General features: G+C 47.4%; 1 protein-coding gene across 1 annotated transcript; it reads left to right on the forward strand.

Annotated features, from left to right (window-relative positions):
- The first annotated feature begins 952 nt into the window (after positions 1–952).
- On the forward strand, positions 953–27,272 carry kifap3a (kinesin-associated protein 3a). The gene is made up of 22 exons (XM_064334059.1): positions 953–1,173; positions 1,968–2,099; positions 2,356–2,507; positions 2,680–2,738; positions 2,831–2,972; positions 3,528–3,627; positions 4,823–4,947; positions 5,622–5,720; positions 5,891–6,069; positions 7,610–7,772; positions 13,929–14,029; positions 16,066–16,174; positions 16,267–16,379; positions 16,729–16,894; positions 16,989–17,114; positions 18,206–18,304; positions 19,019–19,274; positions 20,204–20,366; positions 21,834–21,932; positions 22,316–22,361; positions 22,404–22,800; positions 26,089–27,272. The coding sequence occupies exons 1-22, from the start codon at positions 1,142–1,144 to the stop codon at positions 26,198–26,200; spliced, it is 2,970 nt and encodes a 989-aa protein (XP_064190129.1). The 5' UTR covers positions 953–1,141; the 3' UTR covers positions 26,201–27,272.
- Positions 27,273–27,448: the final 176 nt, after the last annotated feature.

The following is a 27,448-nucleotide window of genomic DNA, read 5'->3' on the forward strand; positions in this document are numbered from 1 at the left end:
GCTATTCTTAGAATTGCCATCGGTTGCTGGGTCCTTCTCATGTTTGTATGCATAGGAGGAGGCATGCTTTAGAAAGCTTGCTGTGGTCTTTAAAGGACAGTGTTTACTTCTGAGCCCCATTCCAAAAAAAACCAATAAAAAAGGCATGCAAACATTTTATTTCAATTTCCTCTCCCTGTTCACAGTGAAAAAAAGTCCCCTATATTTTCATTGAGATTTATTTTTAGTCTCAGATGAATAATCAGAAGAGAGTCACACTATCTCCCTCTCAGTTTTTGCCCTCTCAGCATTTCTGGTGCACGTAATTTCTGTAACTAAAATTGACCTTGCAATCCTCACTTTCCTGCCAATAGCAAACTGACCAGTGCCTCGGCTCAGCGGATATATACCTGTCGCCCATAAATCCTGCACAACAGTGAAATAAACTTGTTCTGACAAACAAACATGTTTAGCCTGAAACTGTTTATCGAAATGCACACCACCTTTGAAATACATCAATATGTACAATGTAAATGATGTTCATACATATGATTATAGGTATGAATTATAAATACAATCATTTAACAAACATAACTTTCTTACTTAGGAAAACATATATTTGCTATTTTGCAGCTCTTAACATAGGGCCATTTTACAACAAACTGAAAACCAAATGTATCCCACCCCTACAAAGAAAAGAAATATTGGCCCATGGCCATAGAAGAATCATGCACAATTATTTAAATAATTACAAGCATATCTGTTAACAGACGATGAACTTCAGACGCCAAAACTGACACCAAGAGGTAAGTCAAAATATTTGCGAAAACACATTGCCTTACACTTTGATTTTACTCTATTTTTCAAACAGAGCTGTTTTGTTGCATATGCCAAGTGTTCTCCTCCTGGCCTAAGGGAGGCGTCGACTTTAAAAGTGTTTACAGTCGACAGAAGAGCTGTCCCTCTCTTTTAGTATTGGTTCACGATTGCATGCTGGGACGTCTACTGTCGGCCCATAGCAACACCAACGAACAGTAGCGTTATATTAACCTAGTGAATTATGAAATATTGTACAAGTAGACAGTAGTGACCGTTACATTGCATATTGTAAATTAAAAGACAGTAGTATCCCGGTGATACGGGTTTCTGTGATAGGGGCAAAATGCAGTCGGAGGATGCGCGATATTTAAAAAGGTAACGTTCAATAAGCAACAAGCTAGCTTTTTGGCTAAAATGATGTCTGTTGATTGACTGAGCAAGATCCAAGATAGGTAGCGATGGCTAACCTTAGCAAGAAAGATTGTGAGCTAACTGCCTAGGCTAACTAACCGGCAAGATCGATGCAATAAACACACATCATTATTTTAACACGAACTGCGTCCGCTTTACAAACACGTTACTCAGATTAATTATTTGTAATTTGATTTGTAATGTTTGATGGGTCATCATTGTTCGGGTGGAGCCCGTTGTTACTGTAACGTTAACAGACAAGTGTTAGTAGGCAAACCTCCCTTGGTAGTAAATAACGTTAACGGTAGCTAGCTATAGAAGCTAACAAATTAGCTAGGTAATTGGCTATTCTAGATCAATAAATATTTGCTAATAGAACATGTACACTGCAGTATAAAATGTAGCGAGCAAGCTTTATAATATCGTTAGCCTTCTAGAATGTTGCTGTAAAATGTTGCCATTCACCAAGTCGGCGGTAGCTTTAACATTCAAATATAGGCCATAATTTCGTCGCCGGAGTAGTACAGATAAACGGATTCCGGCACTAATTGAAACAATCATTAACGTCTTCATGGAATCGTTAACGTTTGTTTTGGTTTACTGGTCCAAGGCCAGTGTGTGCTTAGCTGCACTATGGTTTCAGTGGGAGTGTCCGTCAGTCTTCAAGTCAGGTAGATAGCAAACATAACTTGATAGCTACCGTGAATCAGCATGTCTAGCCTTGGCTAAGGTAACTGTTTGTTTTTTAATTTTTATAGGAAAGTAAAGGGGGGAAACCTAGATGTTCATCCAACTGAAAAGGCCCTTGTGGTTCAGTATGAAGTGGAAGCCACTATTCTGGGAGAAATGGGAGACCCTATGCTTGGGGAACGGAAGGAGTGCCAGAAAATGTAAGACGTGTGGCCGGTGCTACTTGACTGTGGTGTTTTTGGATGTTTTTGTTGATTTGGATATGAATTTTGGTATGTATAAAGGAAACAGTAATGGCAGAATTAAAATATGCCGTATGTATCATTGAACATCATGCGTCTTGATGCCTTTAGAACTTCCACGATTAAGCCTCAGTAGTACCTTGCATTAATATTATCCATTAATATTTAGGAAAGCCACAAGGCGGAATTAATGTGACATCTCTGTTTACTGCAGCATTCGCCTCAAAAGCCTAAACGCGAACACTGACATCGCTTCTCTAGCTCGCAAGGTCGTGGAGGAGTGCAAACTTATACACCCCTCAAAACTGGCCGAAGTCGAGCAGTTGCTGTTCTATCTACAGAATCGACGGAAACCGAACGGTAAAGGTAAGAGTGGCAATAGTTAATACAGCTGAACTAAAGAACCCTCAAAGTGTGTGCGTCCCCTAGCCAAGCCAAGATGCTTTTTTCTGGAAAGTTCTATTTTATTTTTAATTCCAAGTTGAAAACATTGATACATCAGTTGAAGACATTCACCTGGTTTTTATTTCTTATACAGAAAAACGAGAAAAGCGCCAGGTTAAACCGAGAGATCTGACCCCATTTGAAGGAATGGAGGTATGGAAATGAGTACATGCTGTTTTCAGGAGCTGATTTGAAGGTAAAATGCATACTGCTTTTGGGTGCTGATAGATAGCCTGTGTTCATAGATTGACGAGGAGGCCAACATTAACAACATAGATGACTACGTTGAGCTATTGTACGAGGATATCCCAGAGAAAGTAAGGGGCTCGACCCTGATCCTCCAGCTGGCCCGTAACCCTGACAACCTGGAGGAGCTGCTTCAAAACGGTACACCTCTGCTTCCGCTAATGCTTTTGTTATGTTTGCTTGGTGGATGAATTAAAAAGTGTATGAGCTTTCAAAATGGGTGACAACAGAAATATCTGACACTGCAATTTTTTTCAGTCTGTCAAACTACTCAGTATTTCGTTATACTAAGTATTGTAATTATCGTTCAAATAGCTGCAAATGAAAATACAGCCCCTATTATGCTTTGTGGATGATACAATAGTTTCCTTCTCACGGAATGGAATATTGTCCCATTCTTAAGTAAACCATGTTCAAATTAAGCTTGTCCCTGCCTGACAACAGGGCTGTTTTCTTTAGCAACAACAGCTAGGCGTCATCCATTTTGCCTGTCAAAATCCATTGTGCATCTGAACCATGACTCGGAGCGATCACGCTATGAACGCTAACCTCATACCCAGCTGACATGGCTGGATGTGTGAGAAAATAGCAAGACGCGCAGCGGGAATGCAAAGCGCCTAGCGTGTCTTCTCGGTGAGGCAAGCATATCCCTCACGCGGTGAGAGTACCAATGGCGCGGTGTCTGTTACTCATCAGAAACCGCGCTGGGAGCGCTGGCCCGGGTCCTCAGAGAGGACTGGAAGCAGAGCGTGGAGCTGGCCACAACCATCATCTACGTCTTCTTCTGTTTCTCAAGGTACTTCTGACGCCTCTGTTTTCTTTCCCCTTTACAGCCCTTCACCCCCTCTTAATTTATTCCCCGTTTTCATAATCATGGGGGATCTGTGGGACACTGGCAATCTGTGGGACATTGTTTGTCCTAGTGGTTGGCTTCTCTGTCCTGCAGTGTGTTATTTAGGTGTTGATGTCATTTTGGCCCTGTGTTCATTGGTGCAGGAGCATTTGATGTACACATGAATGCAATGATGACTCATTGGTGCAGGGGCGTTTGATGTACACATGAATGCAATGATGACTCATTGGTGCAGGGGCGTTTGATGTACACATGAATGCAATGATGACATTTTTACACAGCAATTAAATCCTGTAATGCTAAGGGTGCAAATAGTAAAGAAAATCATATTGATTAACTCTCGTTACTATGCCATAATTTGCTAGATAAATACGGAAAGCCTAAAATGGTGAAATTTGACCATACAGTGAGAAAAACTACTATCATTGTGAGGAAGAAGATGGTAGCCTAGATTTAAGATCTGAGGAAGAGCCAGTCTCCATATATTGCATGTGAACATCTTTGCCTGTCAATCATATTTGCATTTGGTTTTTTGGTTTGTGCCCTTCTTTTCCATCAGTGCCTCATATAACATGGTAATCTTTGCTGATTGAGCTAATTATCTGAAGATGAAATCCCGTAAACTGTTGTCATTGGCACTGTCAGAGCTATAATAATTAGTACATGGAAAATAAAATTATGAAAATGTATCATAATGCAGTTTTTAAAGAGTTACTATCAACTCCCAGCAGCTGTCACAGGATTAAAAGTGATTGTAATTAAGTGATGTACAATTTTTAAGGCTTATAGTATTCCCTGTCTTTAGTCATCTGAAAATTATGCTTTTGACTTAGGAAATTATTTAGTTTGTCACACAGATCATGGGCAAGAGACCCTGATTGACAGCAGTGTTCTGGTTTTTGACACATATAATTCATTATTTTACTAAATGTAACGCTTCTGAAATTAGACCATTGTGGTCACAGATCCAGTCTTCTTCCAAATACATACGATTAATGCAACCCAGGTTTGGAAAGACACATTCCTTGCAGCTTACAATAAAGCAGTTGGACCATTTTTCTTGCAATCTGGAAATCTTTTTTATTCTTTCCTTGGAAGAGAAAAAAATCATCTTTGGTTTTCATTTTTCTTTTGTCAGCTTTTCTCAGTTCCATGGTCTGATCACGCACTACAAGATTGGAGCACTGTGCATGAACATAATTGAGCATGAACTGAAGAGATATGACCTATGGCAGGATGAACTGCAGAAAAAGAAGAAGGCCTATATCCTTCACTGAGCAAGTGTAGTGATTCACTGATTGAGTTTTATTATAAATCTGTCTATGATAAACAGAGTGGATAAGGTAACCTGAGTAAGTATAGCATGAATCTAGCAGCAATTCACCGAGGGGGTATGGCATCTGTGCAACAGCTATTCACAGATTGAGTAAAATGCAAAACCAGAAGTGAGTCTGAGTGATTTCAGTGTGAGTCATTGAGTCAAAAGTCATGGAGCAGATTCACCAGCAATACACTGACTAGGAATAGTGCCAGTCCACCTGTATTTCATTGAAAAAGAAAGGTGTCAGTGCACTTATTGAGCATTGCTTTATTCAGGCAGTTTATCAAGACTATTGCCAGAATCCAACAGCAGTGACACTTATTATTTATTGAAATATGTAGGGGAAGGGCTGATGTGTTTGTACTTTCAGTGCATTTTCTGCTCATAGTTCTCTTTTTTACAGCTTTGGAAAAGCTTGGAGCCTTTTTTGCGGGCTGCATTGAAAGAATCAGTGAAAATAAAAACATTTACAATATTACATCAAAATGATATACATAAGTAGGTACAGTCCTACGTATGTTCATTTGTTTTTGTGCTGATAATCGTCGAGCACAGGTATATTATTATTATTTTTGAATTAAAACTGGCAAATCGGTCCCTCCTTGACACACTGTACGTGAAGATGACTCTGATAACCAGAATGTGAAGAAGGAATATGACAAAGCATTTAAGAAGTACCAAGGACTTCTCACCAAGCAAGAGCAGCTATTACGAGGTATGATACTTAGGTTGGATTTGAGGACGTCTGACAGTCATCACTCAAATAGTATGAAAAAATGAATGAACAAATAACATTTTGATGTCTCGTTGTAGTTGTCAGAACATCAATTACTTAGAAGGTTGAAACTGCATGTGTTGACTGAGGAGAACATACTATGTTCGTAGTGGCCCTGTACCTGCTGCTCAACCTGTCTGAAGACACGCGCACCGAGCTGAAGATGAGGAACAAGAACATCGTGCACATGCTGGTGAAGACCCTGGACAGGGAGAACGCTGAGCTCCTGGTCCTGGTGGTGTCCTTCCTCAAGAAGCTCAGCATCTTCCTGGAGAACAAGAACGACATGGTGAGACGGTCTACTTTTGAGTTCAGCCTCCTGTCCTTGAGCAAAGCTAGGGTTTCCGTTTATTTCTTCCTGTTCATCTGACTGGACCTCACCTCCATAGGGAACCACAGCGGCCTTATTCTCTCTGCTTCTGATCTTCAGATGCTGGAGAACATCACTGATTAGTTGAGCAGAGCGTTCTTTATTAAATTCTTGCACCATTCAGAGATTAGAATGCACGTGGAAATTCTGGAAAGAAATGAAAGGAATACAAACTGTTTTTTCCTCATTACAGTATGGAGTGCTTACATTTTTTGTTGCTTTTTGTGTTGGCTTCTTTCCCTTCGATTTCTATTGTTGTCGTGGTTTCCCTGTTCTGAAACCATTTGAGACAGATTCATGAATTGAAGTGAAATGGTCATCGGTGAAGTACTTGTGAGTGTTAGAGCATGGAAATATACATCGCAGGGGCCATCGCAGCATCCTTTGCACGTTGTTCCCCTCTCTCGGCCTGTTGTACCCACCTGGAAACAATCTCGTGTGCATTTATCAATCCCAAATTAGGAGCAGTTGTTTTTATCTGCTTGTTTCCCATTACTGTATCTGTGTGGCTCAGATAAAAGAAATGTGCTGGACTTTGAAAATCTTTCAACATGTTTTTACGAAAAACCATGTGTCCAGCGAGAGAGACCGGCGATTTCGAAAACCAGGGAAAGTCGAGAAAATTCTGAGAATTTCATCAGCTATTGTCTTTCATTGGGGGAGTAAAAACCTTTCATATTATATTGTTGATTGGTCTCATTGGTTTGTGATTTACCTGCTAATAGAATTTAGCTGGGCAATACCAGATGGTTGTTGTCAAACATTGTATTTGTGGCTTGGGTACTAATGAGCTGTAACTAACAGTAGTAGTGCAGTGTTTGTTTATGGAGGAGTTTTGATTTGAAAATGTTTTTGCTGGCGTGAAACAACAGTATAAATGAGGACAGATTTTCACATCGCCCCCGCTGTAGAAGCAGACTGCAGACTAAACCTGCTAACAAGTGAGGTGGTGTTGAGCCTGATTAGCTTTTCACACAGGCTGAGTGGATGTGATGAAGATACAGGCTAGCCTTTGTTAGAGCTTTTCATTTCTTTCATCTACGTGTAAGCAGAAAAGCCTGCGTTCGTCTGTGTTTGAATGTGGCATTGAAACTGGTTTGCATTACACTGAGTTGTTATGATATTAGTGTGAAGCTGTGTATTCTTGTGTTTTGTCTTTTGCAATTTGGCGCAAATTTCTGTTTTCTCAGTGCTAATTGCGGTGGTTAATGAATAAACGGTTTGTTGTATTTGTAAACACGATATCCGTGCAGAGGCATTCCCAAGGGGAAGATGGTGCTACATTCAAGCGTGGCGATGTACTTGTGGGCATGTCGCTCCCTTTCTCATGAAGACCCTCTTTTGAGAGCAACAATGGAACGGGAACCAGAGTGCAGCGTACTGTGTGTTTCTTTAAACACGGGAATGGAACATCTTACTGTTTTTTTTTTCTTTTGTTTTTCTCATCTTTGTGTGGCAGGCCGAAGTTGACACCATCGAGAAGCTGGCCAAGCTGGTTCCGTGTGAGCACGAGGACCTGCTGAACATCACGCTGCGTCTCCTCCTCAACCTCTCCTTTGACACCGGCCTTCGCAACAAGATGGTGCAAGTGGGGCTGCTGCCCAAACTCACCACGCTGCTGGGTACGTACATCCCATCGTGCATCTGTCCACAGGAAGCAGAGCTGGCTGCGGGGCTCACGAACACGGTCGCGGTTGGATGAGGTCTAGTGATTGGTGCTATCAGGACTGCCTTTCGTGGGTTACTGATTCCCATGTGAGAGCTAATGGCTAATAATGGGTGTGGTGCTGGGATGGAGTCACAAGGTATTTCACTGGAGGCAGAAACCGGCAGTAACAATACTGCTTTTCACAATCAGCGAGCGGCTCAGGTTCTTCCACCACCACAGGGTTAGCAGCCAGGCCCACGTGAGCCAATCAGTGTTCTGCTTTAATAAAGCCGCGTTCTCATTCGTCCCGGCTTGAGGCGACTCTGAGGAACACGTTTCAGTACAGCCCTGAGGCCTCTCACGTCTCAGTTTCACACTACCTAAACACCAAGGACCAAAGCACTCTTTCATCACTCTTAAGAATGGGGCGAGTATGTAAAAGTCCAATGACCCTGAAAGCACTAGTCGGCTAAGGAAGGAAATTGAAGGGTCGGCTCTGTTGTCAGCTTGCGGTCAGAAGCGGCTTTGTTATCCACACCAGGCTCCTTCCAGGGGAGAAAGGGTCGTTTTCTAAAAAATATATCCTGTATTTTTCTCGGAAAGCTCAGATGAGATATGAAATCTCATGAAGTTTTCAAGGGAGTCTTGGCCAAGAAGGCGGGATCAGATTAAATGAATTCCATGGAGGTGTTGACATACATGTACACCAAGGCTGTGTTCAAACTGCTGACTGCACTGCTCAGTTTCCATTTGCTGCACAGATCCTATTTTTTAGACTGACTGCTCATATTAGTTTTTGAAGCTTTTGAAGCGACCCTGTAGTACTGCAGGATTATGATGCCATTAATCTGTCACATGGAGAGTGACATTCAAATCACATCTCCAGTGCACCTCAGGCTGGGTGGTGTATGAACTTCTGTACCAATCATGTCTTTTAAACCCTGGCCAGCTGGCGTACACCAGCATAGAAAACGCATATGTGGACTGTTCCAATTCTGATTTGAGCATCCACACATGAGCCACATGTGAATTGCATGGCTACGTATCTGATTTATTTCCACATGTGGATTTGGAGCCAATCAACTGAAGATATTTGTCTTAATCAGATTTTTTATTTATTTTTTGCTGTTCGAACTGTTTTAAAAACAGTCTAACTGAAACATACGAGGGGAATAAATGGAATTGAGGAATTTAGCTACGGAATTTGGAGGTTTTAATATGCTAGCGAATTAAAGTGGTCGTACTTGCATCTATGATCCGACCAGGGCATTCTCAGAATCCTTTTTTGCTATTGTGCTCTATTCTGAAGTGGAAAATGAATTCACATGTGATTGGCAGAGTGACACCACCGTGCCCTTTAAGAGATTACTAGCAGGTGACAAGGGATGATCGGCACCAACTGTTCTGAAAGGTGCTGCAAGAGACATGGAGCAGCCACATGCTAACGACCCACTTTCATACCAACACATGTTTTCTGTCTCATGTTAGACTTCTTCACTACTTTTTGTTTTTCTATGATAGAAATACAGTTTCCATAGGGGAGCCAAATCTATGCAAAACTCCCTCGCTTCTTCCTCTGTGTGTTCTCTATTTGTCTCTTTGAATAAACTGTCAGAACTAGTCAGCTCATCTGCCAGGGAGATTTTGAAAACCACGGTCACATCTTCGACCATTTTAGAGCAGTTTTGAGATGAAGGCCTCTTGTATCTGCAGAAAATCTGTCGCATTATAATTTGACTTCGTGTAAGGTTTTGATCAAGTAGAATTGAGTGATTGTGGGTTGAAGCTCATCCCCCTTCAGAGTGGTGACTCACGGGTGGGTCTCGTAATAGTTCACTTGGCAGAGTATCACACTTGAGATTTCTTTATGGTTCTCTCTATCTCTGTTGATGGCGTTGTGTTGTAGATGAAGTGGAGAGCAGGCGTTCATGTCTGATATAGTGTTCAACATGTCATAGTAAAACGGCCTGCTTGGCGGTGGGGAGTGTTGCTGAAGTGACATGGCTGATCACACCGACAGCTAAAGTTACTGGTGTTATTATCACTGTAAAGACGGCAGTGAAGACACGGTGCAGGTACACCTTTGCGTTCCTTGCATCGCGAAAGGAAAACAAAAGAGATTTCAGCGTAAGTTTCCGCAGGTGCAGGCTCTCGAAAGCCTCCTGAAGCTCTGGATGCGAGCCGTCATTGGCGAGCGCAGCCATTAAATAAATTGTTTCCTGAAATTAAATACGGCGTATGATTGGCGCGGCCGTTTGCGGGCAATTTGGCGTCGCCGGACCGATCTCCCTTTGAAGCGTCTCTCGAGAGTGTCAGGTATCCCACATAATTAATATAATGTATTTGTTTGAATAACACTTTGGGCCTAAAATAAATGTTGTTTTTGCGGGACCGGGCAGTGGAAGCGTGGGGGCCTTTGAGATGTTTTTTTTGACTGACGCTCTCTTCAGCCGTTTCCTCTCCGCGCGGAGCGCGACGCCATTAATGGCTCGCTTCATCCGCCGGGCCGCTCCCGCGCGCCCGCCCACCTCCGCGATTAGCATGCGACCGCAGCCCTGCTCGCTTCAGAAGCTTCCCTGTCCGTGATTGCCGGCCCGCCGCGAGATGAAAATAAACGTGGCTGTGATCCTCCTTAAGAGGCCTTTCAGGCCTGACGTCTGCCTGATGAGGACAATTGGGCCCTCGGCTTCAGTGCTTCTGCGGGTCCCTGCAGCGACGCTAATTCCTCCTGGCGGACGCAGACTCAGCCCGTTAGCTCGTTAGCCTGTTTGTTTGCGGGCGGGAAGCCCACAGAGCCTCTGCTGTAGCCTCGTGCACATCGGTCCCGTGGCCCCCTGCAGTTTCGTTGCAAAATATGCATTACATTGCATTACATTACGGGCCTATAGCAGACTGTCTTATACACTACTTTTTACATAGCGTTTACATTGCATCCATTCATGGATAGCGTGAGCAGCATCTTTATGTCCTGTAGTTGCGTGTGCAGTTGGGATGTGGGTGAAAGTGTAACACAAGGCATTTATTATATCTCTTAATTTCTAGATGTATCAGGTCACACTGCTCATCATTAACCCTGAATAATTGTAGAGGTCATTTAAATGAAAGGGGGGGCGTGCGCTACAAAGCAATTTACAATCAACAGATGTTCCTGAATAATGCTGTTCTGTAGGACTACCTTTGGATAATTTACGCACGTGCAACAGTCCTTTACCTTTTACATCTCATCTCATCTTACGTCTCATTTCCGAAGAAGCTTACTGGACTGAATAACATGCAGCTAGCTCTTGATGTATTTTTGGAGGTAAAAGCGTTAAGTGTCGGCTGTGTTCTGTGAAGCAGCTCTGTTTACACTGAGGGGGGTTGGTTTACGAGGGCAGGCCGGAGAATGGTCACACCGTCGTTTTTTTGGCGGGTGATGACAGCGCTATGTACGGCTGTCGCACCGGGACCGCAAAGTTGAGTTCCATCACGGTCGCGTTCATAAATACGGCCGCCGGTCACGCCTTCCGGCGGTTAAGCACCGTTGAGATGCTGACCTCTCGGTGCGTAATATCCGCGTAAGTAACAGCGGTGTGATTTACCTGCGATTTCCCCCTTTTCTGCAACTGCGGCCCATCCAGCCAGAGTGGGGAGACCTCTGGCCCAGGCCTGGCCCTGCGGGAGCGCTCGAGCCAGCGGGGAGCGCAACGCTCGGGCGGGGTTAACGCGAGCTCGTAAATCTGCCGCCGGCCGCGGGTAACGAGCGCGGAGGATCCCGCGCCGCCTCCCCGCGAGCGGCGCTCTTAACCTGCGGGACTAGGGCCGCTCCTCCCCCTCCGGGAGCCCCCGGGGGTCCCGCTCCGGAGGAGATAACATTAAAGAGACCTTCGGCCGCAAATCACCTCTCCTATCACCCGCGGCGACCGCTGCGGTCCGAGGTTCGCACGGCCGTCGCTCTGACGACCGAAGCGTGGCGCCCTCTAATTAAGTGCTGAAACGCGCGTTCGCTCCAAATTTACGGACTGTAAAATCGCGTGTAACGCGGGCGCTGGGAATCCATCACGCGATTCAGCATGTCTTAGACGGAATAATATGACAATTTCATTTAGCTTCAGAAGTTTTAACTACTGCTCTTATTTACGGAGACAAAACGAGGTTGGACACAAAAATAACCCAGACGCCACTGGTGAAACTTTTACGAATGTTGGTGGCTTAGATCAAGCCGAGGCATAATTGAAGCTTGCTCTCCCAGTAACTGCCCCCGAACAGAATAATTAATTTTTAACAGCTAATTTATTTATTTTTATATTTTATGCTGGCTACAGTAGTTTTTTTTGGGAGCATTTAATAAGCCCCTCTTCAGCCCATAAAGAATCTTCAGTTTTCCTCCCGGTGAAGTGTGGTAATAATGCGGGTCAGATGTTGCCGTGGCCTTAACGAGGAGCACATGTTCTGGCCATAGGGGCGTGCCGAAAACCGCGCGGCGTCGCTTCAGCTTATTAATGGCAGTCAAATTTATGCTTCCTCCTGTTTTGCCAATTAAATGGAGGTTTTTTTTTTGGGTTTCCTTCTTTGCCGGGGTCCCTGTTCCCACATCTGTTTCCAGTCGGCGGCGATGCCGCGGCCCGGAGCGTCTGGGGCCGGAGCGGCGGCGCGTCCTCCCCGCTCGGGCGCTTACGTAAGGGGTCACGCCGCGGGGCCCGCGCCGGGCTCCGCTGGGGGCCCGCCTAATTAACGGCCGCGTCGGCCCCGGCCCCCCGGCCCCTCGCGCTCGCCGCCGCTCTCTCCGCGCGTCGGGGAGGGAGGACGGGCTCGGCGCCGTTACCTGAAAACCCCTCCCTCTGCTCGGGGTGTGTGATTTTATGGCCACCGGTGTTAGGAAATGGCCTGGTTATGATGCTCGAGTGTGTGATGCGCTGGTCCCCTCCTTCCCTCTCTTGGAGGCTCGTGAAGCACTTTCAGAAACCGGGGATGGGTAGGGGATTGGGGTTTGGGGGTTGAGGGAGAACACAGCCGCTGTTTGATTTTGAGAAACGTCACCACATTTGGTCCCACTACTTCCCAAGTTACTCAGCTCATGAACAAACATGGCCTGTGTTTCTAATGTCAGTGTACAGCAGCTGTGTGGTACAGTATAGGACAGGGACATGTACCCTAACCCTCCCTACAGCAGCTGTGTGGTATAGGAACAGGATATGTAGCCTAACCCTCTGTGTACAGCTGTGTGGTAAAGGAAAGGGACATGTACCCTAACCCTCCCTACAGCAGCTGTGTGGTATAGGAACAGGATATGTAGCCTAACCCTCTGTGTACAGCTGTGTGGTAAAGGAAAGGGACATGTAGCTTAACCCTCTGTATACAGCTGTGTGGTATAGGAAAGGGACATGTAGCCTAACTATACAGCTGTGTGGTATAGGAAAGGGACATATAGCCTAACTATACAGCTGTGTGGTATAGGAAAGGGACATGTAGCCTAACCCTCTGTATACAGCTGTGTGGTATATGAAAGGGACATGTAGCCTAACCCTCTGTATACAGCTGTGTGGTATAGGAAAGGCTGTGTGGTATAGGAAAGGGACATGTACCCTAAACCTCTGTGCAGCAGCTGTGTGGTATAGGAAAGGGACATGTAGCCTAACCCTCTGTATACAGCTGTGTGGTATAGGAAAGGGACATGTAGCCTAACCCTCTGTATACAGCTGTGTGGTATAGGAAAGGGACATATAGCCTAACTATACAGCTGTGTGGTAAAGGAAAGGGACATATAGCCTAACTATACAGCTGTGTGGTATAGGAAAGGGACATGTAGCCTAACCCTCTGTATACAGCTGTGTGGTATAGGAAAGGGACATGTAGCCTAACTATACAGCTGTGTGGTATAGGAAAGGGACATGTAGCCTAACCCTCTGTATACAGCTGTGTGGTATAGGAAAGGGACATGTAGCCTAACTATACAGCTGTGTGGTATAGGAAAGGCTGTGTGGTATAGGAAAGGGACATGTAGCCTAACCCTTTCTACAGCAGCTGTGTGATATGGAAAAAGGACATGTAGCCTAACCCTCCGTACAGCAGCTGTTCCTTATATTAAACGCAGGGGATGGGAAAACCTCCAGGAAGCAGAAGGATCATATTGTTCCTGCTTTTGTTTCAGGGAACGAGGCGCAGAGACAGATAGCGATGTGCATCCTGTACCACATCAGCGTGGACGACAGATTCAAGTCCATGTTCGCCTATACGGACTGCATTCCACAGGTAAGAGCTCAGACTGCATTGGCATCCGCCGCGCGCATTTGCAATTCAGATGAGGCGCTATAGGCCCGCGAAAGTGATTAAACACATCTGCTCTCGACCCGCGGGGGATCTGAGCTGAGATCCGAGTTCGCTTCGCAGTAGAAAGAAAGGGCCTGCCGTTGATCTGTTACAGAGCCTTGCTGCTGCACCCCGCCCTTAACCAGGTCTCCGTCAGTTCACTTGTCTTGTGAACATAACATAAGCAGCTTTTCCCTCCCTCAGGCAAGTAATGCTCATTCTTATAAACATAGAAGGCGGTTATGGGTTTATATATATATATATATTATTAACTGGAAGGTGGCTATTCGTGCAGGTATGTGAAGATTGCTGGGTGCAGCCATGCCTGTGAATGATCCCTGTAATGTGTATGGATTTGGGTCAGTCCAGGCCCTGCTCTTCTTGACGCCAGCTAATGATATATTTGAACCCGAACCCGTGGCACCTGACTGATTGGAAGCAATTGGGACAGGAGGGGTTGTAAGGTCAAGAGTGTTTGTCTGGTTGCCATTTCCATGGAACAACATTGCTCATTGTTAGGACCTTTAAGAAGCTTGTTTTGTTTAATTAGATGAAAATGCCAGCCAGATGCTCATTAAAAATACATGTATATTTTTTTGTAATTGAAAGTCCGGCCAATCGGCTGCATCTCTGAGGCCTGATGTCATAGGTGAACGGCCGTGCCCCTGGCCTTACCTCTAGCCCTGGCCGACTCCTTCCTGCCCCCGCCCCAAGCCCCGCCCCCGGCCCGGCCCCTCCCCCCGGCCGATCCCGGGTCCGGAGCGGCCGTTAACGGGGCGTCCCAGCCTCCCCTGGCGTGGCCCCGCGCCCCCGTCCGGCGCTCCGCAGAACGGGCAGATCAAACGCGCAGGGGGCCAGAGAGCAGCTGGTCACTGTGGAGCGGGCCCTCCCGTAATCACTCAAAGATGTGCGTGTGCGTGTGTGTGTGTGTGTGTGTGTGTGTGTGTGTGTGTGTGTGTGTGTGTGTGCGTGTTTGTGTGTGCGTGTGCGTTGCGTGCGTTGCTGGGTGGTGCGTGGTGTGTGTGGTGTGTGTGCGTGGGTGCGTGGTGTGTCGTGTTGTGTGTGGTGTGGTGGTGTGTGTGCTGGTGGGTGTGTGTCGTGGTGGTGTGTGTGTGTGTGCGTGTGTGTCGTGTGTGCGTGTGTGGTGTGTGTGCGTGTGCGTGTGTGTGTGTGTCTGTGTGGTGTGTGTGGTGTGTGTGTGTGTGTGTGTGTGTGCGTGTGTGGGGGTGTGTGTCTGTGTTGTGTGTGTGTGGCGGTGTGGGTGTGGTGTGTGTGTGTGTGTGTTGTGTGTGTGTGCGTGTGGGGGTGGGCTGGCGTGGTGGGGGCGGGGGGACGCAGGGAGCCGCGGCTCCACGGCCTCCAGCCGCTGGTAAATAAGTGAAGTCAGGTGCCAGAGAGTCTAGACGCGGGTGATTTGGGGCCTGGGACCCTGGTACCTGATACTCGGCGTGGGACCCGTCTGATTGCGCCGCGCTGCCTCCTCTCAGGCCGCGCTGCCTCTTTAATGCCTTCCTGTTTAACGTTAGAGCGGCCGACGATGGCGAGGGATCTGATTCGGGGCCGCCGCCGCCGTCCCCGCGCTTCCGGCCCCGCCCCCCGACTGCTCTGGTCCTCGCCGCGGGTAGCGGGCCCGCCAGATCCAGGGCGACCGTGGGATTTCGTTTCAGGCCTTTGAGTCTCCTGGACAAATTGGAGCAGGCGTTAAATTAAAAAAGAGAAACGCCTCCCACTCTGCACTGTTGCTTAGGTCGCAGGAGAGCGGGAAAATTGTTTAAAGTGGAAACGCTGTTTAGTTTTTTGTGGTGGAGTTGGTCAAGATGGAGGCTTTTCCTGTGTGTGATTACCTCACGGAATGTTGTTATACTGCGGTGGTGCGCTGCCAGTGTACAGTTTCACTCTGAGAAGGTGTGGGATTGGTTTTGGCCAATCAGGGTGTATGACTTTCGGGCTGCTAAGCGCACGGCGGTTTGCCTCCGCAGCTGATGAAGATGCTGTTCGAGTGCAGCGAGGAGCGTCTGGACGCTGAGCTCATTTCCTTCTGCATCAACCTGGCCGCCAACAAGAGGAACGCCCAGCTCATCTGCGAAGGTAGTCCACCGCCAGCGCAGCGCGCAGGCTCGCGCCCGGCCCCGCAGCGCCCTCGCCCCCGCTTACCCACGATGCCCTTCTCTGCCTTTCAGATAACGCCCTGAAGGTGCTGATGAAGAGAGCCCTCAAGCTGAAGGACCCTCTTCTGATGAAAATGATCAGGAACATTTCTCAGCACGATGGCCAAACGAAGCAGTTGTTCGTCGTGAGTGTGGGAGGGTTCTGTGGGGAAAGATAGGTAAAGAATGCCCCTGCCTTTAGTGTTTTGAGCTGGGCTGTGTTATGGGTGAGGTGTGTGGTAAATGTTGACTCTCACGCAGGGCAGGAAACTAACTTTTTCATCCACTGGCTTCAGTGACTAGTGTATCCCAAAATTCACCAGCCAATTTCACTGCTTTACCAGACAACTGTATATTTAGAATAGAACAGGGCCTTCAAGTGATGGGTGGTTACCAGCCAAAGTGGCTGGTTGAGTAGACATACTTACCAGCCAGGGATTTACTGGCATTTTGGCTGGTGGCTGGTGTTAATTTCCCGCCCTGCTCTCGCGTCAGGAACACGTGGGGGACCTGGCAGCCCAGATCCGGCAGGACGAGGAGGAGGAGTTTGTGATCGAGTGCCTGGGCACCCTAGCCAACCTCACCATCCCCGACCTGGACTGGGAGCTGGTGCTGAGGGAGTACAACCTGGTGCCCTACCTGAAGGACCGCCTGAAACCGGGTAAGGACCGCGCACGACCCGCCGCGCCCCGCCCCGCCCCGGCCCCACCCGTCTCTCCCTCCCTCTGTGACCCCTGACCTCTGCCCGCCCTCAGGCTCGGCCGAGGACGACCTCATCCTGGAGGTGGTCATCATGCTGGGGACCGTCTCCATGGACGACTCCTGCGCCGCCATGCTGGCCAAGTCGGGCATCATCCCGGCCCTCATCGAGCTGCTCAACGGTAGGCGCCGGTCACGTGACGCGCCGGCCCGCCGCAGGAAAATGACTCAAATTTGTTTTTGCGGTCTCACAGCCTTTTTAGACTGTCTGGGACCGGCTTAATCGAAAACAGACAGTTTACACCATAATTAAGGGTTTATAGGCATTACTGTTGTGTATTTTCTATTAATCATATTTAATGTAACTGAGTAACAACATTTTTCTTCTTTTTGAGCCATGGTAATCCGCTGCTTATGAAAAGTGCACAGCGGTTAGATGAAGTGGAGATTGTGTTAGTAAGCGGAGCTGTAGTGTATATTGAAGGTGCCACCGGTCCGGCACAGGAGCACAGCGGGGCGGTGCCGTGGAGCGGCTTTACTGCTCGCGCTCAGTGTGAGCTCCTCTCAGCACTGCACCCCATAGGAAGCACGTCTGAATTAAAGTGGCTTGAGCTTCATTGAGAAAACACAGCCTGAATATAGGGACATCTGTCACACATAAGCCAGTTCTCTGTGCATTCACATACAGCAGCCTTATTTAGACCTCATTCGATTATACATAGAATTACAGATCATAATACGGATTTAGTGTTATATTTTTAGAATTATGTGAAGTACAGGTATATGAATAGATGTGTGTATATAATATGTTGAAGTAGTTTTTAATACATTTGTGCAGTTTGTGACTTTGAAATGAAATGAAAGTGGAAAGACGTTCTGAAACGGCAGTTATTACACTTTTAAGAATCGTATAGAACTTTTACATTTTGCTGGGAAAGGGGTTTTTATTTTTATTTCTTGGTGGTGGAGAAAAGCCAGCTTTGTGCCACCCGATTTCCTTCAGATGAAGTCCCAGAGGGAGAGTTTCTGTTGAGCTGGAGCAGAAAGGGAATATGATGTTGTATTTAGGCTCTGTGCTTTAAGTGGGAGCTCTTTCAGGCGAGAGACTTGGAGCTCGATCGCGTTTGAGAATTGGCTGAACTGGCGCTCTACGGACACTTTAACGAGCAGAGTTGTTACAAAAGCTCTTAACTGTGAGAAATGCACGTGTAAGATTCTCACAGTGCTGTTAAAGAAATATCGGGAAATAGGCTCTGCTCTTTCTTCTCCTCAGCCCAACAGGAAGACGACGAATTTGTCTGTCAGATCGTCTACGTCTTCTACCAGATGGTATTTCACCAGGCCACCAGAGATGTGATCATCAAGGAGACCCGTATCCTGCCCAAAAGCTCTACCCTAACACAATCCCCCCCCCCCCCCCCTGCATGCAGTCTTTTCTTACACATGCATGGTGTTTGTGATTAAAATTTGTCTGATCACTCTCAATCAAAGCGCTTAATAGGGCAGTCACAGCCCTATGCCTTCTACCAGTAGGAAAAGGAGAGGGAATGCTATTTCGATAGCCATTTGTGCAAATATCAATTAGAACTGTATTACTGTTTTAATTTTTTAAAAAGGTAATATATGTATCGGTATATATAGAGTGTATATATATATACTGTATATGTGCATATGAATACTATAAAGGCTAGGAGTTGTGAGCTGTGGTTGTGTCCAGCTGGAATGAAACATGTGCCTCCAATTTGAACAAAGAAATCCTACGAACAATGAAATGCGCAATTTGAAAGTGCCCAGCTGTCCGTGCCGTTGTTGCGCAAAAGGACGCTTTTGAAAAATGAACGCCGCTTTGTCATGCGGTCACATTAACAGCAGGAACTGATGACGTGTTCTTTTTAAAGTCGCTTCACAGGCATTTCATGCTTTTTTTTGTCACGACCCAAAAATGCTCGAAGCCACCCTTATAGATTGCGCTTTCGATAAACATAAGAACCGTGTTTTACCATAGCAAAGCGAACGGCAGAATCGCTTTTCGTAGCATGGGGCTACGCTAACGCCCCGCTCGAGCTTCTCCTTGACGACGCCTCAGAAGCCCCGGCGTACCTCATCGACCTGATGCACGACAAGAACGCGGAGATCCGCAAGGTCTGCGACAACACGCTGGACATCATTGGCGTGAGTATCCTCCGGCCTCTCGCTCAGCAAGTCAACTATATATATATATATATATATACCGCCACTCCTTTCACTTCAGCCGTGTTCTTAAGTGGCAGCTTTGATGGATGTGGTAAAATCTTACGTGTGAAATTGCTTTCTCGATGGCGTCAGATATCTCTAAATTCTTCTAAATGAAATGGGGTCTCTCTGTGTATGGGGAAGTGTTTAATTGAAATTATTGGTAAGCTTATTAAGTTGTAAGCACATGAAAGAGAGCGAGGGATCTGGTTTCTATCACCGGTACATAGCGGCACGTAGGGCCGCCATTATCCCCTAATGCGTGTGTTTCCGCCATGCTGATTACTGCTCCAGGACCGAGCAGTGCATGCTGGGGGATTGCCTTCTGATCCCATCAAATACATTCCTTTCAGAGTCTGTGCATTCCAAGGAGAGATTCCAGTTTCTTTTGTACAAAATCAGGGAGAATGGTATTTACGTTGAATTTGGACTGGAATTTGCCGCAGGACATTTACCTGTGCAGTTGAAATACCGTTTCGATTTATTTTCTTGCAGTTTCGTTTAATTCACTTTTACTGGAAGCTTTCAGGTTTGTTTTTTTCTGAGATTTTAAATCGGTAAAAAAATAAAATAAACACAGCGTACCGTATAATTTCTTTTTCCCTAAACGCCGCAAGCTTGGTTCTTAAAGATTGATTATCCCTCATTTGAAAAGCTTCGTTTGCTGATCGTCTAGGGGAAATTCGGGGTCCTCTGGACAGAGTTTTTGAAAAGTTGTCAGTGTGTAATGCGTTTTGGTATTGACCGAAAGTGTCGGGGCCAATTAGGGCGGACGGGGGCCCGCTACAACGCGCGCATTGGAGGGCGGGCCCTCCGAGGCTTGTCAGGGCCCCGGGGCTCTGCTCTCTGTCCGCATGATTAATCTGCGGAGCCGCGCTCGCGCCGCGAGGCCCCGCTCAAAGCCAGGCTTTATCTAGCGCGCCGCGCGGGAAAGGAAAACAGGCCAAGCAACACACGGCCCCCGGCTGATTAATTCATATTTTTATTAGCCGTTGTGTCGCGGCTGGCGCACAGCGGTGCATTGTGGGCCCCGGAGAAGGTTCGCCGCGGCGACGGCGCGCTCCTCCGAGGACGGTCTGCGGCCCCTCCCCCTCCCGCCGGGCCCGACGCGTCTCGCGGCGTGCGCTCTCCCCATTGGCCCGCGGCCCGTCTCCGCTGCCTCTCCGCTCGGCCCGAGATTGGGAGGAGGGGCGGGCGGGCGGGTGGGTTCCGGGGAAGAAGCAAGAGACACTGGCACATGGCTTCAATATCTCAGGGTCAGTGTCTCCCGAAACTGCTGCCCCAGCAGAATCCGACACTTCTGGAACATTTGCGCGGTCTCCGCGGCCTACCACCCACCTCAACGGTTTGCACCTCAATCACGCTTATATATTATTTACACTTTAAGGGATCCCGTTAAGATCGCTTCTCGACCCCGCTCTGAATTGGCTCCATTCCTGGTCTGGAATCGCACGTATTTATAGGTCAGATTCATGTGAGGTAATGCCCTGAAAATAAAGCTGGTATAGTCTGCTTTCATGCAGTGTCCTTGTCTCCTACAGATTATGTTCCTCATACATGGTGACTATAGACATGGAGCTCTGAGTGCCTTCTGCATGGTGAGGGTAGAAAGTGTCCTCAGGGCTATGAGTCTCTTAGCCCTGCTCTCTCCTGCTGGAGTATGAGGAGGACTGGGATACTCTCTTAGCCCTGCTCTCTCCTGCAGGAGTATGAGGAGGACTGGGATACTCTCTTAGCCCTGCTCTCTCCTGCAGGAGTATGAGGAGGACTGGCATACTCTCTTAGCCCTGCTTTCTCCTGCAGGAGTATGAGGAGGACTGGCATACTCTCTTAGCCCTGCTCTCTCCTGCAGGAGTATGAGGAGGACTGGCATACTCTCTTAGCCCTGCTCTCTCCTGCAGGAGTATGAGGAGGACTGGCATACTCTCTTAGCCCTGCTCTCTCCTGCAGGAGTATGAGGAGGACTGGCATACTCTCTTAGCCCTGCTCTCTCCTGCAGGAGTATGAGGAGGACTGGCATACTCTCTTAGCCCTGCTCTCTCCTGCAGGAGTATGAGGAGGACTGGGATACTCTCTTAGCCCTGCTCTCTCCTGCTGGAGTATGAGGAGGACTGGCATACTCTCTTAGCCCTGCTCTCTCCTGCAGGAGTATGAGGAGGACTGGCATACTCTCTTAGCCCTGCTCCCTCCTGCAGGAGTATGAGAGACTGGCATACTCTCTTAGCCCGCTCTCTTGCAGGAGTATGATGGAAGACTGGCATACTCTCTTAGCCTGCTCTCTCTGCAGGAGTATGAGGAGGACTGGCATACTCTCTAGCCTGCTCTCTCCTGCAGGAGTATGAGGAAGACTGGCATACTCTCTTAGCCCTGCTCTCTCCTGCAGGAGTATGAGGAGGACTGGCATACTCTCTTAGCCCTGCTCCCTCTTGCAGGAGTATGAGGACTGGGATAATCTCTTAGCCCTGCTCTCTCCTGCAGGAGTATGAGGACTGGCATACTCTCTTAGCCCTGCTCTCTCCTGCAGGAGTATTAGGAGGACTGGCATACTCTCTTAGCCCTGCTCTCTCCTGCAGGAGTATTAGGAGGACTGGCATACTCTCTTAGCCCTGCTCTCTCCTGCAGGAGTAGAGGAGGACTGGATACTCTCTTAGCCCTGCTCTCTCCTGCAGGAGTATGAGGAGGACTGGCATACTCTCTTAGCCCTGCTCTTCCTGCAGGAGTATGAGGAGGACTGGCATACTCTCTTAGCCCTGCTCTCTCCTGCAGGAGTATGAGGAGGACTGGGATACTCTCTTAGCCCTGCTCTCTCCTGCAGGAGTATGAGGAGGACTGGCATACTCTCTTAGCCCTGCTCTCTCCTGCAGGAGTATGAGGAGGACTGGGATACTCTCTTAGCCCTGCTCTCTCCTGCAGGAGTATGAGGAGGACTGACATACTCTCTTAGCCCTGCTCCCTCCTGCAGGAGTATGAGGAGTGGGATAATCTCTTAGCCCTGCTCTCTCCTGCTGGAGTATAGGAGGACTGGGATAATCTCTTAGCCCTGCTCTCTCCTGCAGGAGTATGAGGAGGACTGGGATAATCTCTTAGCCCTGCTCTCTCCTGCAGGAGTATGAGGACTGGGGTAATCTCTTAGCCCTGCTCTCTCCTGCAGGAGTATGAGGAAGATGGCAACTCTCTAGCCCTGCTCCTCTGCAGGAGTGAGGAGGACTGGGATAATCCTTAGCCCTGCTCCCCTGCAGGCGTAGAGGACATGTACGGTAGCGTCTCGCAGGCGGGGGAGACCAGAGGATTCCTGGCCACGAGCGGGGACCGGGTGGAGCCCTTCGGACGGGCGGAATCCGAGCGTCCGACTTTCTACAGCGCCGGTGAGCGGGAGGCCGGCATCAAGCGCACAAACAAACACGAGCGCCATTTTCTCTCGCTGTTTCTGCAGCGTGCCCTTTCTGCAAATGGCTCCGTGTTGATCAGAAACGTGTGTAGGGAGTTCCCTGCGAGCGAACGTCTGTCCCTGACGGCTGTTTTCCTGTCTGTTGTTGCAGACGGGATAATCCCGGCGGACGGCGCCATCAGCCCGGAGTTCTTCAACGACTTCCACGCTCAGAACGGGGACACGGGGCCGCAGGCCTTCCCCGGCAGGTGAGGCCGCCGGGGCCGCGCCCTCGGGCGGGGCTGTACGCGACCGCCGCAGCGTCTGAGGCAGAGCCGCGCGGTATTCTCCCGCCGCATAACCACAGAGGCTCCGTCCGCCGCGCTGCGTTCAGGCCCGCGCGGAGGAGAGCGCTCTGTACCCAGGGCAGGCCAGACTGAGCCGCGTCTCCCCCCCCCCACCCCCCACTGCGGTGTCGAGGAACAGACCCGGCTCTGCTGCGGCGTAATGTTTTCTGGAAGGGCCGCTGGAGTGCCTGAAAAAAAAGCCTGGGTCAACATCTCCCCTTCCCCCAGGGGGCCGTTCTCCTCCTTCAATCGCAGCACTGTCGGCCTGAGAGTGAGCACCTCTCACCGCCCGTTTGAGCTTCAAAAAAACGGCTCGGCCATTCCCTTCCAGAACATAAAAAAAAAAAGGTTTAAATTTGATTTGCGCCATCTTAAACTTGTCACAACTTAAGTTGTAGAGGAAATTAATTTGCGGTTCCCTTTTAATAGGCTGTGTAAATAATTTACTTTGGGGGGGGGGGTAGGTGTTTTTAATTTGTCCTGTTTATTGTAAAAGGGGTGTCGGGAGATAAAGGCCTTGTTTAAAGCTTTCGGCGGGGCTGTTTGCTTTGGCCGTGGAGAGGGAGCCCAGCGCGCTGAATGCTCTCCACAGTTATTTCAGCTTCGGACGGGCGGCGGAGGGGGGACTCACGGCTCTTTGTAAGCGATACATTTAAAGTACACTGAGAGAGTGCTGGGAATTAGGATCCCTGAAAGAATGTTTTAATTTGACTAGTAATCCAAGAATGATAGAGGCTAACGTGGTAATCAGATCCAGCCCACCCCCCCTTTTATTTTAAACTTCTGTGAAATGTGATGTCAGTGGAAATGTTATTTATTGGCTTAAATGGCACGGCAAGATACATCATTTAATTCAGTGCATAAAACATGGACTTTTTGGTCCATGATTTTTCTACTTAAAAGTAATCTTATTATTCAAATGTGTTTAGAATTTAGCTTAATAGGACATTGTTAGTTGCAATATTATTTACAACACATTTGATAAATTGAAAATATAACTTGACAAAAAAAAGATTCACTCGGCTTATCGCTTTCAGTTTGATGGGGTTTATGTAAAGTTTCACGGTGCTAGTAAAGCATTAATTCAACAGTCAGTATTCTGTATTAGAATCTAAAAAACTTTCATTTTTAGGTCAAGGTTGGATAAAACGGCTCCAGTACAGTGGTGTAAGTGCAATGCTTAGGCAGTTTTTACCATGGTGTGGCGTGTAGTGTACAGACCTGGTTCCTGTAGGCACGGGTGCTCTGAATAGAGCATAAGGAAGTGAGCAGGTCAGGGTCTGTGTGTGTATAATTGGTGAGGGTGATCAGCGGTGTTGGTCATCAGCAGCGAGGCCCCTGCTGTGTCTGCCAGCCACGCGGGTGACACTGGACCCGTCTTTCACTCCGCGGCCTCAATCAAGTGCCAAACCGCGTGCCGTGATTAGGAAAGGCATTCGGGTTCTGGCGGGGTACGTGCGAGCCGTCTGTGATAGGAGGGTTTGACCCTAAAAGGTGAAAGGAATCAGCGTGCGCTTTGAAAGCTTGTCAGTTCACTGACAGGAGCTAAACAGTGTAACATGTTCCACAAAAAAAGACCCACGTTGGCAGCGCAATCAGGTGGAGCGAAAGAGGTCTGCTGATTATTTAACGCTGTAAAAGAGGGGTCCGTAACCCGAGAAGTGACAGCAGGGGAGATCAAAGCCGTCGACCGGAGAACAAGTAAAAGCCCTGCGCCGCTTCCTGTGCAGAGACTTACTTCAGAACCCGTAAAACAAAGTCCCCGCGCTTCTTTATGAGCTGAGCCCGCAAAGCCAGCGGAGCCAGACTCCATCACTGATCCCTTTGTGCTTTGACCTCTAAGCTCCGCTGGTTTTTAAGCTGCCCCGGAGAATGAGGTGACAAGCTGGGTCTTAATTGCTTGGGAAACTCGTGGCCTCAGTTCAGAGTTAATATGTATATGTGTCTGGGTGATGGACTCGCGGACGCAAATGACAAGTTTCTCTGTTCTTCGTATTGCCACCTAATATTCCCCGCCGCACGCGCGGATTTCATGTCGGTCCAGACCCTTCTGTAAAGTCCGTTGCTCTCGTTTGACATTTTTATGATGTCGCGGAGATAACTTAAGAAGTGAAGTGCGTTGTAATCCTTAATGGTTCTTATAACTGAGTTTTCCTCCACTGCTCCCCGCGTTTCATTCCGTGTGTCGGCACCGAGACGTGTTGACAAAACACCTCGTCGTTACCGCGGACTCCTCTCGTCGGCTACCGGGTCGTGCATCCGTGATCCGCGACGCGCGTCTGCCCGGTGATGGAGTTCGCGGGTCAGGGATCATGGCAACGGCCTGTGTAATCCAGCAGGTCTCGGCCACCGGTGTCTTTTAACTGCGAGCAAAATTCCCTCTGACAGCACTGGCAGCCCAATAGGAAAACGACATATTTTCTGCCTAGAGACGGGGCATTTAAAAAAAAGGAAGGCGGTGCGCGTAACTGATTGCTGGAAGTGATTTTGGCTAAAAACAACAGGTCATTATGTGAGCGCGTAGGGGTAAAGCAAACAGCTCATATTTTAAAGGCTATCGGGCTTAGCCAGTGGCTGCCATTAAATCGTAAAAGCAAAGAAAAAGGAGCTGTAGGGTGAAGTGCAGTTGATCCGTGGCGCTGCCTGGCTGCTTCTCCCCCGTGCTAAACAGTGAGGCGTCAGTGATGACCGCGATGCTATCTGTCACCCGGGCGTCCGGACGGGCAAGACGTATTGCTGTGTCAGGCCTCCACTATATCTATATATCCCCATGGTAAGCAATTTCTACGCGTTGGCTGAAAGCCCCTGATTTCAGAATGGCTCAGATAGTTCTCTGGATATGGAGTCTCATGTGTGTGTCTGGTTTTTTCATTTTCCTATATGCCTCCATTTTTGGGAGTTATTTTTGCGGTTTTATTGGAAGGTACTTTCCTGTTCTCTGTCGTGATAAACGATTTGAGGTTTTCTGTTTGTTTTTTTGAAAAGTTTTGCTTAGTAGCCGAATATGATCCATTTCCTGTTATAATTATGATTTGCGAGAAAAGAAAAAAAATCTCTTTCCTCCTATTTTTTTTCTTGTCCTTACTACACGACTTATCAGATCGGATCCCAAACAAATACAAGAAAAGCACTGTGGCCCCATCTAGTGGTGTGATAGGGAACTGTGTGATTTACATGTTTAATGCAAGTCTCTTTGGTTTTTGCTTCCAGTACAAGTGGAGATGGGTTTGGATCGACTGCCGGAACCCCGGGACGTCCTGCCACAGCCTACGGGTACCGTCCGGATGAGCAGTTCTTCTATGGATATGGGTCATCCAGATAAATTTGCTCTTCACTCTGTTACACTTACTGTTGACACCCTCTACCGTTGCAAGTCTGACCACTGGTAAAAGTTTGCATTAAATTGTAAGGCACAAGCCACACCCCTTCTAATATATTACATTCCAGGATCCCAGCACGTAGCCGTTTTAATCTAATGGTAGAATGAAATTCTCTGGGCGGTTAGCCTCCGAGGTCAACTGTTCTGTCTGATGTGTACTTGCTGAGTGAGCTCTTATGCTTCTATTGGTGTGCTCATATAATAGTAGGCTAACTGTGCACGTTAAGCATATTAAATGTTGGCATCGGTTACTTAGTTTAAGAAAGTACTAGACAGTATTGGCAGGCTTGTTTTGATAAACTAACCTTTTAATTATCTGCAAGAATTCCAGTGATAAAATGTGTCATCTACGTCTCATTTCAAGAAATTCTCAGTTAAGGCTGTGGAATTTCCCCCTTAGGGTTAGCGTCACGATATTCATTAAACCACCAAACAACCTACCAAATTGAATGCACTACTCATAGAAATTAGTCATAATTTTGGGTGTTTCTTGGCTTAAACCAAGCAGCCCGATAGAACTGCATGATATAAACTGTTGGAGTTTGGTATGCTCGTGTGAATTTATTTAAGGTGCAGACACTGTAGGTCTACTGTTTGTATACGCATTTCTTCTTCTGCGACGCGCATTGAATGGTGAAGCGTGGATCACAGAGGCTATGGCTTGGAGATGGAGAGACAGGCACTTTTAATCTTATTTGAGTTTTATATTTATAGCACAGACAAGAGTCTACTTTATTTTGCTTTTGTTACTGGTTAACAAGGTTACGTCATTATTGTTTTTGTATTAGTCTTTGTGTCTTTTCTGTTTATATCATATAATTTTATTGTCATATAATTGTATTGTTTTTTTATAGTACTCTTAAGAGCTCATATTGCTTTTGTCTTCAACGGTGCCTGGAGCTCATCTGAACTACTGTAATGAGAAAAGCCTTTGCTGCTATGATTCAGTGTGGACTCGTTGTTGTGGATGTCCACTCCTCTGGACCAGGTGGAATAAAGTGGATATTAAATTGTGTCTCTCTGCTAGTTTTTTTAGAAGGGTATTTCAGTTCCTCTGAACAGAAGAAATGAGGATGAAAACGTCCACTCATAATATTGGGAAACCTTTCAGTATCAAACAGCTTGATATCTGTCAGCTGAGTCAAAGAACAGAAATGACCAGAGTTCTTATACGATTATTTTTATCACTGT

This window comes from Anguilla rostrata, chromosome 4, assembly GCF_018555375.3.
Source record: "Anguilla rostrata isolate EN2019 chromosome 4, ASM1855537v3, whole genome shotgun sequence".
In the NCBI taxonomy this organism is placed as follows: domain Eukaryota; kingdom Metazoa; phylum Chordata; class Actinopteri; order Anguilliformes; family Anguillidae; genus Anguilla; species Anguilla rostrata.